This window comes from Lycorma delicatula, chromosome 1 (assembly GCF_047948215.1).
Source record: "Lycorma delicatula isolate Av1 chromosome 1, ASM4794821v1, whole genome shotgun sequence".
In the NCBI taxonomy this organism is placed as follows: Eukaryota; Metazoa; Arthropoda; class Insecta; order Hemiptera; family Fulgoridae; genus Lycorma; species Lycorma delicatula.
The window spans coordinates 3,993,374-4,010,039 of record NC_134455.1 but is presented as its reverse complement, the minus strand read 5'-3'; the positions used below and the strand labels follow the sequence as shown (position 1 = coordinate 4,010,039).

Sequence of the window (16,666 nt, the reverse complement as noted above, 5' to 3'; positions counted from 1 at the left end):
TTTGTTAACCAAACAAGGAAAACAATTCTGTACATGAAAATAAAAGTGATGGGGAGCAGGGCAATTAAACCAAAATAAGTATAACTTACCTACTGCAGAAATTACTGCCTATTGTTTTTAATCATCTTTGCTATTTCAAAACTTTGTTTTTCAATGGAAAATAAATTAGGTTTTTTAATGGAAATTAAATTTCTAAATACACAGATTAAGATTTTACTGTAGATTATTTATTGTGTAACACTAGCCATAAACTGAAAATTTGAGAAAATAATAGTGTGAAATTAATAAAAAGTCTAATAATAATGTGAAACACAGTGGGCATGAAAGTAAATTACTGTCTGCTACAGATAAATTATTCACACCATTTAATAAAAATAAATTTCATATAATTCCAATTCAAGAATTGGAAAATATCTATAAATAGTGTAAAAGACAAATTTTATTACTTCCTGGCTAGAGAATTGTTCATCTTAAATAATAAACTAATATTCAAGTTAATATAAAAAAAATTAAAATCAACTTTTAGATAATTTAGAAATGTTAAAATATAGAAGCTAATGAAATAATATTAATATATGTCAACATTACTTTGAGAGCTAAATTTGAAAGTAATTTATGAGATTTTTATTAATTTAAAACATTTTTCACTCTTTAATAAAAGGAAACTTATCATGAAACAGCTGTGAAGAGAATTAAAAATGAAAGAGCTCTGAAAAGAATTGACATCAATATATACATATATATATTTGATTACTAAACCACATCATCATGTCGTTTTTTTACTAGAGTTGAAAAAAATCTGATCACATTGTTATAAATACTACTTAACTGGCCGTTACACTATCAGCATAACGTTGAAATCAAAGGATACTCTTCCTTGGAAATATTTCAATTCTAAAATTGTCAAAAGTATTTAATGATAATTTTGATAACAGTTAAATATTTTTATGTATGTAGAGCACTGTACATATTATTTGTACCAGCTGCAAGCAGTTTAAGCAAAAGTTATTGGAGAAAACATTATTCTTTATTTCTAAAAAAATACTAAATTTTAAAATTAAATTCCTAACTACTTCATATGATTCTGAAAAATGTTAATACAATTACAGTTATGTGGAATAAAATTTTTTAAATTCAATACAATCTGTTTTATGAAGTAAAATATATAACCCCCAAACCAATGCCGTATAAAACTCTTAATCTGTTTACAATAAGATTTGGCTGCCGTCTAAAAAAAAGTTTTACAGCAGTTTAACCGGCTCGAGTGTAGATAATAAAGATTATGCTCATGCGAAAACTGTATGGTATTATTTTAAATCCCAGCACGATAACGACGTTTTTACCCTTGGAGATTATAGCGATCTATATCTTAAATGCGATGTTTTGTTGTTAGCCGACGTATTTGAAAATTTTAGAACCTTGTGTCTTACGGAATATGGACTGGATTGTGCACATTATCTTACCGCGCCAGGTTTTTCGTTTGAAGCTATGTTGTATAAAACGAAAGTAAATCTTGAACTGTTGACAGATTATGATACGATTCTTTTCATAGAGAAAGGAATTCGAGGCGGAATGTCGATGTGCGTTACGAAATACGCGTCTGCAAATAATCCTTATGTAAAAGATGGTTTCGATTCTCACTCCCCTCGGAAGTATCTTACCTATATCGATGCCAATAACTTATACGGCTGGGCTATGAGTAGGTACTTACCTTTTAAAAATTTTATGTGGGTCCGCGATGATTTAAAAAATATTATCCTAAAAGACGTGTGTAGTATTCCTGCAGAATCCCGAATAGGATTCATTTTTGAGGTTGACGTTGAATACCCTGAGAGCTTGCACTTAGATCACAACGAGTTACCATTCCTTCCAGAGAATAAACCGCCGCCTTTTTCTAAATAATGCAAATTACTAGCTACTTTAGAGACGAAGAAAAATTATATTTGTCATTATGAAGTCTTGAAACAAGCCGTTTATCATGGATTAAAAGTAATTAATGTGCACAGAATTCTCCAGTTTGAACAAGCAAGATGGTTGAAAACGTATATTGATCTAAATACGTCTAATAGACAGGTTGCATCGAATAATTTTGAAAAAGATTTCTTTAAATTAATGAACAATGCAGTATTTGGTAAATGTATGGAAAACGTAAGAAAACGATTAAATTTAGAATTAGTTTCATGTCCGCGTCGTCTTTCCAAACTTATATGTAAACCTACATTCTTAGACAGAATAATTTACGGTGAAAATTTATGCGCTGTACAGTGCTCTAAAGTGAAAATATATTTCGATAAACCGATTTACGTGGGTTTAGCCGTCTTAGATTTAAGCAAAACACTAATGTATCAATTTCATTACGATGTTATAAAATCGAAATATGGTTCGCAAGTTAAATTATTATATATGGATACTGACAGTTTTTTATCAAATTGAAACTTTTGATTTTTATCGCGACATGCAAAACGAAGATTTTATTCAGTATTTTGACACGTCTGATTATCCGATAAATCACCCCTGCAATTCGCTTGCTAATAAAAAGGTTCTTGGTAAATTCAAGGACGAATGTAAAAGCGTGCCGATTGTCGAATTCATAGGTTTAAGAGCGAAACTTTATACATTTAGAACGACAGCTGGAAAGGTAGAAAAGAAAGCTAAAGGCGTTAGGAAAAATGTTGTTAAAAACGAAATTACCTTAGATGATTATAAAGCCTGTTTGAAAGAGCCCGCGTCAACTTTTTATCGAAAGATGAAAATCTTTCGATCTAAAGAACATATTATTCATACGGTTACGGTAAATAAATTAGCGTTATGTAATTATGACGATAAAAGAATCGCAATTGATGAAATTAATACAAAAGCTTACGGGCATAAAAATACGCCATTGGAATTGAGCAATCTATTTGAAGATGACATGCTAAAAAAAGTTTAATATGTAATCATTCAATAACATCTGTTTTGTTTCTTTTCAGTTTATAATGTTTTTTTTAAATCGAATTATATTTTACCAAGACACAGGAGTTGTTTTTCACTAGTAGCATATTCAAGTTTGGCAGTGGTCAAAAATATTATAAACGAGAAATTATATCTCGATGATGAGTTAAAACATCTATTATCATTATTAGATAGAAGTAAATTGAACTTTAATGTAAACTATTATGCTGAATACGATTTTAAAATGGATCCAAATCCGACTAAATGTTTAAATTGTCTGACTAAAATATTTTTTAATATTTCTACTCTTACTATTAAAGATTTAGCAGACTATTACCTTTGTGACGACCTTCCGGGATTATTTAACAACGAAGAACGTGTTGTGTTTAAGTTGTCATCGACTGACAAATTCAGTAATATTCTATCAATTTTACTTAATCCAAGATATGTAAGTGCAGTTAAAGTTTATTTCGTTAGCATTCATTTCGACGAGTGGTTTAATTATTTATCAAGCGAATCATATAGCCAGGTACTTTATTCAGCTTACGATTGAAAAACAGAGTAATTTTATAACGAATAAAACGTTTTCCCCCCCTGTAGGCTGGGAGGCAATATGTAGAATACGCCTACGGTAACTCCTGCCTGTCGTAAAAGGCGACTAAAAGGAGCGATAAACTCTTCCAATTATGCAGCTTATATAAAAAAATGTTCCTACCCGTGTAAACTGGGCTTTGCATAGAAAGTATGTCTACTTATAATTAATATATTGTATAAAAATTATGTTTTGTAATTATGGAAATAATATCAAAGTTGCTAAAAACCGAAAAGTTGTCATAATTATATTATATACTGTTTGTGTTAATTTTAAATAACTAATTACTTTGTTATATATTATGTTATTTTATTATTTTTTTAAATAAAAGTAAAACTATAATATTTTGTTTATAAATAAATATATTTCATTGTATTTTAAAATTATATTTGCTTTGTTATAAATATTTTGTTTGAATATATATTATTTTTTTAATTAATATATCTCATTGTGTAAAAAATAAAGTTAAAACTATATTCGTTATGTTATATCGATTTAGAAAAAAAATAAAAACTAAATACTATATGAGTATATAGAAAATAAATAACTGTTTTATATTATATACTGATTTTTTTTTAATGTAAATACTTTGTTAAAGTTAAAACTGTAATATTTTTGTTTATATATATATATATTTCATTGTATTTTAAAATTATATTTGCTTTGATATATTGAAAAAAATGTATTTTTTTAAATAAAAGCTAAATGTCATATATATTGAAATAAATAAAATAAAATTTGTCGTCTTATCTTTTTTTTCCTTTCTTAATTATTTTCCTAAAAAACATTGGATAAAAAAAGATGAAAGTAAATTAATAATAGACACTGGTAGTTATGAATGTTATTTTTATGTCAAGTATTACAATCACATAACATGCTTAGAATAAAAAAAATCATCGGTTAAATTTTGTTTTTAGGATAAACATGATACTTGGTGATGAACTCGATGAATTGTTTTAAAATGATATTGTTATAACACAGTAAGCCAAATAATTCATGATCTTTCTTTCCAAATCTAATAACTTGTTTGTTGAACTCGTTAAACTCATAGTAGTTTCCATTCTTAAAAAAATAAAGCATCCCGTTGTTGAAACGAACTACTCCATCTATATCTGCCGGTATTCCAGGAAATAGATTAGAAACAAGATCTGTTCTGGCCGCAGTAAAGGTGCATTCGTCTATCACTGACACGTAGTCCTCGTTGTAAATCAGATACGTTTTTCCAGTATATGTGTTTACAACCCCGTTGATTTTACAGGGTTGGACAATATTGAAGTGCGAACAAACATTCTTAGGATAACCTCCGATCAGTTGTTGCGTGTGAAGGTTAAACATGTACAACATTTGATTTGAAAATAGTACTATTTCACCATTCGGTCGCTGATAAATCGCGTCCACTCCTTTGAATGTACCGGAAAGAAACCTTAACCGATCCATGATAGATAGAGGCCTGTAGTAGCTTTTGGTTTCGTGTTTACCACCGTCAGTGATGTCTATTATCCACAGCTGTTTCTTGAAGACTACGTAAAGTTTACCGTTGACTAACAAGTAGTGAGTTTGATAGTTACTATCTTCGTTTATCGCACATACGTCGGTGATTGCGGGGGTTGCGGAAGGTGTAGATGACGGTTTTCGAGTAGTGTTCGTCGCAGCTATGCTGCTGCCGTAAAGCGACTGCACGGCTAGTATGTCGTCTTCGCTCAAGTTTGCTGCTCGTCCATTTAGATACGGATACATGACCGCATCCTTATTGTAAGAATGACGAATTCCTAAGGCATGTCCGATTTCGTGCAACAACGTATGAAATAGACTGGTCTTGCCTTTGTCCGCTTTACCGTCAAGATCATAACTAAGATACCACCAGGACCGTCAAGTATATTCGGACACCTGACTTTATCGTTTTTAGCATACGTGTGGCTGCCGTATTTGTCTGAAATGAGAATATCATATTCGTAGTAACTGTGAGTGAAAGTCAGTTGGGTGTGTTTTGCCCATTCCTCGAAGGCCATTCTCGCTATTTGCATCTTTTCAGCCGATGTCCGCTGGTAGTGCCATTTTATTTCCCGTTTTCTCCAAGTGATTCTAGATACCGCGTACGGAAAAACGTCTGCTACGCCGCATCTGGGGGCGCGCATAAAGGCTTCAGTCTCGTTGTTCAAGTTGCCATTTACAGGGAGATTAAAAGAATCTTGAAACAGCTTCACAGCGTCTTCTATCGCTTCTTCATCGGCTAGACTCGCGTTATCTCCTCCTTTTAGGTAACCATAGTTTAGCAGAAACTGATTCGGATCGAAGTTCTCTGCAGCAACAGTACTAACCACTACAGCAAAGAAACCGATAATTAGAACGAACATGCTTTCACAGTTTTCGTTTGAAGAATGATCATACCGGTTCGATCGCAACCCTATAAATATAAATATTTCAAATAGTTTAGAGGAAGGAGAGGTTAAATCATATCTAGAAAAAAAACAAGCCTTTTCTTTTTTTATATAAATTTATTTATTTTTACCAAAAACTAAAACTAAAATACAGCTGGAACGACGTTACAATGAACAATTACATATATATATATATATATATGCAAATAGTAAGTACAAACAGATTGGCGTTAATTTTACATACAATAGTTTTTACAAAAATAAAAAATTATACTTGACTCCAATCTTTGCCGGCTTCTTTGACGGCTTTGCCGTCCTTTTTTTACACCGCATCCAGTCTTTGGACGATATGGCTCCAGATAAACACCCTCTCCTCTTTTTTTTTCTTATCGTCTTTCTCCGCACACCTCTGCTCGATGATCTCTTTAGTTTTCCGCCGAATTTGCTTTTTAATTTCATAGCGTTTGTTACCGCCCACGCAGCAGCTTTCTCACCAATATTGGAATCAGGTGCTGTCACCCTCTGCCAGGCCCTTTCTGCTAATTCCTTATCGGCTTGAGCTCTCCGTACAGAATCGCTGTAAGCGTTGTACGCTATATCATGCACTTTACAAGCTTTATCGAGTGGGTTTATCCCTGGATCTCCTCTCCGCAATCTTTTCTCTAATTTGGTACCAGGACCGCAGTATTGATAACCCGGTATGTGAGCTTCAAAAGGAAGTAAGTCTGCCGCTCGATTGAGTACTGTTCCTGCAATACTTTTTGCGATCGAACTTGCCAAACCGCCTCCTCTTTTCTTACTGGTTATTCGCTTGTTCGCTCTCCTCATTTTATAGCCGACTAAAGGTATTCATATGATTCCTCCGTTTTTATATCAAATTCGTTTTCAGGCTTCTTATTAATTCCTATGTTTCCTCCAGGGTAGTTCGTGAATTTACCAGCGAAAGAAATTTTTTCTTGATCTTTCTTCTCCATGTTGCAGATCTCGTAAGAGGTTTCTTCATTTTTCTTCATCATATTGACGACCTCGTCGAATTTTTGCTGGATAAGAAACCGCGCATAACTTAACGTTATTACATCGTTTTCATCATCCGGATTAGCAGCGTTTTTGGCGCGACCGCCTTTGAAATCGACAACTTTAAGATTGCTCTGCTCCTCGCACATTAAGATACCGCGATTTGTAGCGTACTGCTGGATGATAAACAAGCAGTCGCTCATATTGACGGCATCATCGTAATTTTCTGCATACGCCAAATTACAGATTCTTTTTTCGCGTGCGTCGATATTTCCCTCATTGGTGATCCCGAACGGGATCCTCGAGCTGAGTTCAGACTGACCCAACCTGTTGATTGGCATGATCACAAATGGCTAGACTACAGTACGCATTTCTCTTTTATCAGCCCTCGTTCTTTTAATTCTTCGATTATCGATATAATTTCATTATCATGAGCTGTATTACCGGCTTTCTTTGACGCAATCAACAGTTTTAACCTCTCGCAGATTTCGTTAGGATCATCAAAATAAACGTATTCTATTTTACGGTTTTCGTTCAACGTCATCGCAGAAGGTATCAGACCTTCTCCTCGTTTTTTAGAAGGACCGGGCGGAAACAGTTTGCTTATTATATCCATGTACTTGCGTCCCGGGTTTGTCTTCACGCGTTCCAGGGCAGAATGATGTCTTCTATGCGCGTTCGTCGCGATCAGAATTTTTTTATACTCTTCCAAATCTTCTTCCGTATACGACATGGGTCGCTTTTTAAATAGCAATTTGAACAAACCGTGACTAGCAGGGTATGTCACTTCTCTTATGAGAATATTACTTTCTCGATCAAAGTCTACGATCGCATCACCGATCTTCAGACTGTTCCCGTCGAAGTGGACGCCATACACGCCGTCCAAGTTGTTCTCCGTGTCCCTGATTGCGTCGAGAATGTACTCTTGCGCCAATCCTTCCCGAAGACTGGTTCTGACAGTCATGCTCGCCCTCATCTTCCCGTCGGGGGTACGCAGCAGCTCTTCGATAGTCGGTTCTGATTCGAACGTCTCTTCATGTACGTCCTTTGTCGACGGTTCGGTTTCTTCGACCGCTGCTGACGTTTCGATCCGTCGTCAAGCCATGTATGAATTAAACCTCTTAGCTTTTTGCTTTCGTCTAAAACCGCTCATCTCGTCGTCGGCCATACTAGAACGCATACTAGGCGAACCATCATCATAGTAGTAACGTTTGCCATACTTCATTCTATCTTCTTCAACTGATCGAACATAGCACTCATATCCAACTTTTTCTAAAATTCACAATAATCCTGCTCCTCTTTATTTTTCAACTCTTCGGCGGACTCGCGCGGTGGTGTTCGCACCTTCGGGTAAATTTCTTTCTTCGACTGCTTTGTTTTAACCTCTTCAGAATCACCGATTTGTTCAGCAAGCTTAATCAGGGGTTCGGTAAGCGGTTTAAAATCTTCCCGTAATCTTAGGTCAGATTCGAACTTTCCTCTTGTCAAATCGGCATGTTTCCTTTTAATACTTCTGCGGATTTCTGCAATTTTTGCAGTAATCCGCTCATGTTCCAACAAGGTAGCCATTCAACCTTATACTGAACGTAAACATATAAGAAATTACTTTAAGTAGCCTACACGATAGCGTACGGGCTCTTAAAAGCCTGTATGCCGGCCTATACGCTAGCATGCAAGCTGTTTTCATGCTTTTTTCAGCGGGCTTTTTAATGAAAGTGTCGAAATTAAACCTGTAACGACCTTTATCTATATCTCTTTCCTTACCTATTACCATGAATCCGTTTTGCGTGCGGTTCCATGCCTCGTTGCATATTTCCTTAAACATTTCAAAAGACATATCAGGTGTAACGTGATCGTGATATATATGTCTTAGGTTTCTTTCGTCTTGGCGAAAAACCATAAGGAAATTAGCATTATCGCGAACCAATTGCTTAGGGATTTTACTATACGTCTGACTCATATAAATTACATCGATATTATTGTGGCGGCCCATTGTGAAATATTTTGTTATATTATTTTGTTTTTCGCATATTACATCGTCGAATATCATTATCGAATTTGGCTCTGTGTCTTCCGGTGCTATAATGATATCGTTGTCGCTGTAAGGATAATAACCTATTCCTTTGACATCGGACAACAAACTATTATTATTTTTAAAAATAAATATTTAGGTTGATACAATGATTTAGAAAAAACATATATATTATTAAACTTTAATCCGCTAGGATCAAACAAAAGGTTGAAAACCGCATTTGTTTTACCTGAATTCGAAGGACCTACAACCAAACATCTGATATTGTTCGGAAAAAGAGGGCTATGTCTCTTTTTCGCATCGAAATCGATTATATCGCCTATTAAACGATCGAAGTTAATTACCGTTAACTTCCGATCTTGCCCTTCAGCGGTGGTCATCTCTACTGTACTAACTTATTTGGAACAAATTATTTTTATTTTATAAGGTCCTTCTTTTCTATCCACGAATCTTCTTTCTTATCGAACCCCAACCAACGAACAAATAGTTTATTACCTCTTTTTTTTAATATCTTTTCCACCAAGTAATGGTTACCATATTTCGTTTTACTAAGTTCTTCTGCATAAAAACTTCCCTTTACTACTTCTCCCCTCCTATCTTTAAGAATGTACGTTATAGGCTGCGTCGTTGTTTTTACCTTACAGACTGTAAAAACTTCATTCGTCCAATTCGGAAGATATCCTTTTGCAAATGTCTTTTTATACTTACTTATCCTTACCTGATCGCCTACATTAAATTTACTTCGTGCAATCGCATGGCGACGGCGGTCTTTTTTTCGTACAGCTTGAAATATATTCATCAACAGTTTGCGTTCGTTTTTATAAGAAACATCTTTCGGTTTAAAACCGGTAGTCCTGTGTACCCTATTGTTATAGTTAACGACTAATTCATCTAATATACTTACCCAACGGTAGTTTCCTTGTTCGGTAAATTTATGCCACATATTAGATTTGAGAGTTCTATTGAATCGCTCAACTATTGACGCCTTTTTATCCGAATAAGTCGAATAATGATTGATATTAAATTTTAGTAATAATGATTTCAATTTTGAATTAAACCATTCCCTACCATCATCGGTTTGAAAGTGTTTCATTTTATATTTTCGAAATATCGGTTCGAGAACTTTTACAACCTCATCCGCTTTTTTACTCTTTAAAGGAAAAGCAAAAGCGTATTTGGAAAAACAATTTATTAGTGTAAGAATATACTTATAGCCTCTGTTAACTCTAGAATAATCAATCATCTCAACTAAATCTGCTTGATACAAATCAAATACCCCTTTTAGTTCTACATGTCTCGTGGGGAAATTTCTACGCGCTTGCTTATGAAGCTCTTTTGCAATACCTTGTTTAACACTCATAGTTTAGCGTTGAATTAACTTTCATTGCATCGCAACCATCACTTATATACTAAAAAAGAATAACACGTAAGGACAAAAGAAAAAAAACTTTATTGTATCACAGCTATAATTATTGATTGAACTATTTTTTTATACAAAATATTCACAAATAATATACAAGATAGAAATTCCAGTCTGACAATCTCTTTTGCAAACTTTCATATTCGATAACATCTGAAAGAATTAGCTTTACTACATCAGTTTTGTTACCGAAGTATTCACCCTTTTTTATTATTTCAATTATCGATAACGGGAAGTGCTTTTTTAGAATACATATCAAATGGTGTAATGATATTATTCGTCCTCCTGGAACAAAACCGATAATCAACGAATCGCTGGAAATGTCGGAAGATTCGGAGGGGGTCTCTTCTTCTTCTTCGTCGGTAGCAGATTCGTAAATCTCTTCTTCGTCAGTAGCAGATTCGACATTTTCCTCGCCGCCGCCGCTCGGTGATGCATTTTTTTTCTTTTCAGAAAAATATTTCTCGCTCTCGGACAGACAAACGTGTTATACTCATCACCATTCTGAAAAAAAAGAATAGAAAAAAATAAAACTTCATAATCGTTTTTACTTTACTAGTGAAAAAATGTAGTTAAAAAACTATATTAAAAAATGTAGTTACCAAATTATCAACGTTGCTCTCAACCCTAAATTCAGTTGTAATAGTGGTCCTTTGCGAGGACGACTGGGAGGGTGAAATTTCATTCAGTAGAAGCGGTGCAGTTTCCTCTTCTTCTAACGCAGTAGGTGCAAATGATAGCTCACGTTCAGTTACTTGTGACGCAACATACAACAACCTTTCCCATTCCCCTGCTGCTACCCGGCGGTTTTCTTCGGCGTTAGCATCATTGATGCTACTAACCGACCTGTTAACAGGCTCACTGTATTGTGGCGAGCGTGGTCGGTAAGTATTCGTATTTGTTTGACTCGTTGTTGGTAAAGATGAGTGACTATTAGTATCAAGGCTCGGAGAAGGCGTCAGACTGGCAGCCTCGTCGACTGCATCATTTAATTGTTGATCGTCTGAAGAAAATATATCTTGTGACATCTGTTATAAATTAAATTGAACAAAAATAGTAATATTGTTGCAAATATTATTTATAAAATATTATCTTAAAATCTAATTATCATCATTATTATATATTTAATAATAATGTCAATTAAAATTACAAGATATTACTTAAAATTCTAATTATTAAGAAAATTTTCTCACCTTTATAATATTTTTAATGTCGTCGTACAGCAAGTTAGTACACTGAGAAGACACTATAAATCTATGAAAACATCTGTCTGCTTTTATATAAAACTGGTAGACTTAAAAACAGATATACAACAGGAAAACCGCACACAAAAATAAAATTGCTATTTTAGTTGTAACAAAAGATAAAACATATTGATTTAAAATATTATTATTATTTTAATTTAATCGCGAAAATACATTTGCTACAAAAGATAAGAGATATTGTTTTAAAAATATTATTATTATAATTTAATAGTAATTTTTTTTTCTCTTGGTAAACAGGAAAACCGCGCGAAAAGGGGAATTACAGAAATTATTATTGTTATCAACTGTTGCGGTGGACTTGATAACATATATGATTATACTATTACTATTATTATGCGCGAGCTTTATTATTATGTTGAGGTGTTGCCAAATCTATTGCGGTGTTGCCATATCTCACCCTTAGGTTAGGTTTCACACGGTTGCGTTAGGTTTGGCAACACCGCAATAGATTTGGCAACGTCGCCTTAGGTTAGGTTTCACACTGTTGCATTAGGTTAGGTTAGGTTTGACAACATCGTCTTCCCAAATCAGCTGATTTGGAAGCCTAGAGTTCCAGCGTTCAAGTCCTAGTAAAGCCAGTTATTTTTACTACGATTTGAATACTAGATCGTGGATACCGGTGTTCTTTGGTGGTTGGGTTTCAATTAACCACACATCTCAGGAACTGTCGAACTGAGAATGTACAAGACTACACTTCATTTACACTCATACATATCATCCTCATTCATCCTCTGAAGTATTATCTAAACGGTAGTTACCGGAGGCTAAACAGAAAATAAAGCCCACGCCGCTCTATTCAGAGGCATTCAGCAGCGCTTCAAATGAGCACAAGTACGGTAAGACGAATTCTGCATACAGACCTGCATTTCCATCCTTACTAGATAGCCGTCGTGCAGCAGTTAAACGAGCAAGATTTCACGCAGCGATTACAATTTTATCGACAAATGCTTACCGTTTTCGCAGAAAATGAAAATTTGTTATTGTTAATGAGTGACGAAGCCCATATTCATCCGAATGGCTTCGTCAACAAACAGAATTGCCGGTATCGGGCAGAAAGAAACCCACATCGGCTTCACGAGAGACCACTTCATAGCCCAAAGGTGACCTGTCTGGTGTGCAATAGGAAAGGTCGGTGTTATTGGACCATATTTTTTTGAAGAAAATGACGTTGCCGTAACTGTAACAGCCGATCGTTACATTGCGATGTTGAATACGTTTTTCATCCCTGAGTAACGAAACCGGGTAATCGATTTTCAAAATGTGTTATTCCAGCAGGATGGAGCTACAGCGCACACAGCGAGGGCAGCGATGGGCGTTCTCCGTAACTTGTTTCCGGGACGGAAACAATGATTATTAATAGCAATAGTACTCCAGCCAAATGATTTCCGGGACGGATCGTTTCCAGATTCGGCGACATTCCTTGGCACCCTCGGTCCCCCGACTCGAGTAGTTGTGATTTTTTTCTGTGGGGGTTTCTGAAATCGCGTGTGTACGGCAATAAACCGCGTACATTGGAGGACCTAAAGATCGCAATTCGTCATCACGTCACCCAGATTGATGTAGACATGCTGCAAAGAATTGAGGCCAGTTACCGTGAATGGCTACAACAATGTATTGCCCAAAATGGACATCACTTGCCGTACATAATTTTTCATTCACGAGTAAGTAACAAATGCTTTGATTTAACAAGTGTTTCAATACCAATAAAACTTTGTTAAAGTAAATATTCAATTTTTTATGATTATTTTAATAACATCCGGTTCCCGTGAATGACCCTGTAATTGGAGATAAACAATTTTTTTAATTACTTTTATATAAACACAAATCATATAATAAAAAATTCGTCAAATTTTCTCAAATATGTTGATTGAAAATGCAAAAACGTTTGCCGGCCCGATTTCATGCTTTTAAGAAGGAATTTCAACGAAAAATAAATATTTTAAGCTTAACATTATTATTTATTGTTCTATGCAAATGCATTAGAACAGTAAGTTCAACTTTGTCCGTTGTGGCGAAAAAATTCGATAAAAAACAATAATCAATTTCTGATTTCAATAGAAAGATCACTTAATGAACATATCAAGTGTTGATCAAAGATCAACAACATTAGGGGTAGTACGTATCCTTGTGACAATTTTAAATGAATGTTACACACCTTATTATGTGAACTAATTATCATTCGTAAGTTTCTATTCGTATATTTGTCATATGTTCCTAATGTTTAAAAAGTCACAGTAGTAATCATATGTAATTTTACCTTTAATAAAATGTTTCATTGATTTTGAAAATTCAGTGACGAAATCATTTCTAATGTCACCTTCACTCTTAAGTATCATAACTATCAGTACTGCCTCTAATTGTGTATAAATTAGCTTGGAAAAATTTAACTTATTGAATAAAAAAATTATTAAAAAATATTTCAATTTTGTGAACGAAATTTACCGTTTTGTTTTGCTCTTTTGAAATTATACAACATTTTTTGAAGAATAGAATTAATTTTTGAAACAAAGAAAATTACAAACCGTTAATATTTTTTCAGGTAATTAATTATTTTCAATGATTAATCATTAGATATTGTCACGAATTAAAAATAATAAATCATTTTTTTTCTTTTTCATTAACTTTAAACATTGTCAAAAATTCAAAAAAAAAATTAAGTATATTTTCAAGAAAAACTTGAAAATAATTATATAAATTAAGATTCACAGTATTTTGCATGATACTCCCTCTCTCTCTCTCTTTCCTGTTTAGCCTCCGGTACTACCGTTTAGATAATACTTCAGAGATGATATGTATGAGTAGTGTTAAATGAAGTGTAGTCTTGTACATGTCTCAGGTCGACTATTCCTGAGATGTGTGGTTAATTGAAACCCAACCCCACCAACGAACACCGGTATCCACGATCTAGTATTCAAATCCGTGTAAAAATAACTGGCTTTATTAGGACTTGAACGCTGGAATACTCGGCTTCCAAATCAGCTGATTTGGGAAGACGCGTTCACCACTAGACCAAGCCGGTCGGTCTCGCATGATACTCCCGAATTGCATCAAATCATTTTATACCATAGAAGTTTTTATAAATGACTAATTAGGATTTAGAACTAGAGAATAATAATTCATATGATTTGCATTGGGAATTATCGTCTTTCAAAAGCAAGTAAAGAAGTAGAACACTCATTTGTTTAAAGTATGAAATCGAGCCGGCAAAAGTTGATTGCATTTTCAATCAACATATTTGAGAAAATTTGACGAATTTTTTTATTATATGATTTGTGTTTATATAAAAGTATTTAAAAAAATTGTTTATCTCCAATTATTTCTCGACGATTTCATATTTGTTTTATATTAAAAATGTTCTTTCTTGTTTAGTTATTGTATTAGTAGAGGAATAAAATATTTGATGTTTATGAATAATTAATTTTCGATATATAGGAAGAAAATGTTTAACTGTGTATATTTTTGCGTAGAGAAAAATGAAGTAGGAAAAATATATAACAATTATCTCGCCTTTCATATATATCTGTACTTTTTGGATTCGGTCACTGCCCTTTTGAAGAACTAGAATTAAATAAATTGATGAATTTTGATTTTCGATGTTTTCAATTGACGGCAAACTCTCGCCGAAACCTTAACAATTTTATTGTTTTTGAAGTTTGGATATAATAAAATTACTGGAGAAAGTAAAATAAAATTAATTACCTTTATAACTAAAAAATATGCAGAATCTAATTGTTTGTGTATACTTGCAGCACTAACTAAGTACCTAATATTATCTAAATGATTCAATGTAATTAAAATTAGGTCCTTCGGCTCAGTAGCAAAAAATACTTGTTGTTTAACTGCCATTATCATTAAATCATAAAGTTTACCCATGCTAGCATCGTTTAACCTCATTATGGATGCATGGGCTAAATCATGAAATAGATTACGTAATGCTCCTTTATTGTATACTTCTTGCGGTTTAAAAAGTTCATCTAAGAATCGTTGGTTCAACATGATGCCAGCTATTTCATTTAAAACTGAAAAAAATAAAATCTATTTATACACCATTGTACATTTGAATATGTATTCCATAAACTATAATAATTGGAGGTTATATTATTATACAATTTTGAATTATACTGCTACTTGTATAGGTGACTTAGATCTTACCTTTTTTTATGTCTGTCGGTGTCCATTTGGATTGCATTCCAAAAGATGAAAGTTACTGAAATGTTATTAATATTGTTTATTAAAAATTGTTATTTTCATTGACGTTATAAACAATTACCATCTCTTTGACAAGTTGAGTTGACGGAAGATATATATATCGTTATGTTTGTTATATTAACTCTTTAAAAAATGTCAGTCTCTCATACAATAGTGTTCAAAATAAGTCTGAGTGACTGATTTGATGCTCACCTACATATAAATGTACAATGAACTAAAAGTAATGAATGCAGAAAATATTTCCTTGGTATTTTTTTAGCTTGATAGGTAACATGTACACAATTTCCTAATCTCATCTGTTTTCACATTAGGAGTTCAAATTAATTATTTTGTCTAAAACTTATTTATTGTGAAAGTTTTATTTTGAATGTGTTTTATATTAGGTAGTCAGCTTGAATTTATATTGCAAATGTTTTTATCATTATTAACATGTAATATTTTGTGCAGTGTTATTTTAAATTTACAATTATTATTTTGTAACTTTTACAATTATCAAATTTGACATGAAATTACTTTAAAATCACAATGATATGAAAACAGAAATTTGTAGCATAATGAAAAGGTCTATATCATACTGCCTTAATAACTCCCTAATTATTAGTTTCAGAGATGTAAATGTGGTGTCATTTTATAACTTACACGAGATAGTTCTCTCAGTGCTGATTTCACCTTGGACTTTGCCACACGTGGCAAAGTCCGGTAAATGAGGCGGATGTTCCAACACAGGGATCCCATGCCTGGCCAAAAACATCTTGACAGTCAATGCAAGACAACAACAGACAAAAATCCACGACTTGTTTTTCAATAATTCAGGTCACTTTCTTC

At 33.5% G+C, this 16,666-nt stretch overlaps 1 protein-coding gene across 1 annotated transcript in view; it reads right to left on the bottom strand.

Moving 5' to 3' along the window:
- Positions 1-16,666, bottom strand: part of OSCP1 (Organic solute carrier partner 1) — a 42,645-nt gene that overhangs the window by 18,640 nt on the left and 7,339 nt on the right. The window contains exon 2 of the mRNA XM_075362327.1: positions 15,332-15,651. Coding sequence (XP_075218442.1) covers positions 15,332-15,651 — 320 coding nt within the window. The remainder of the gene's footprint in view (positions 1-15,331; positions 15,652-16,666) is intronic.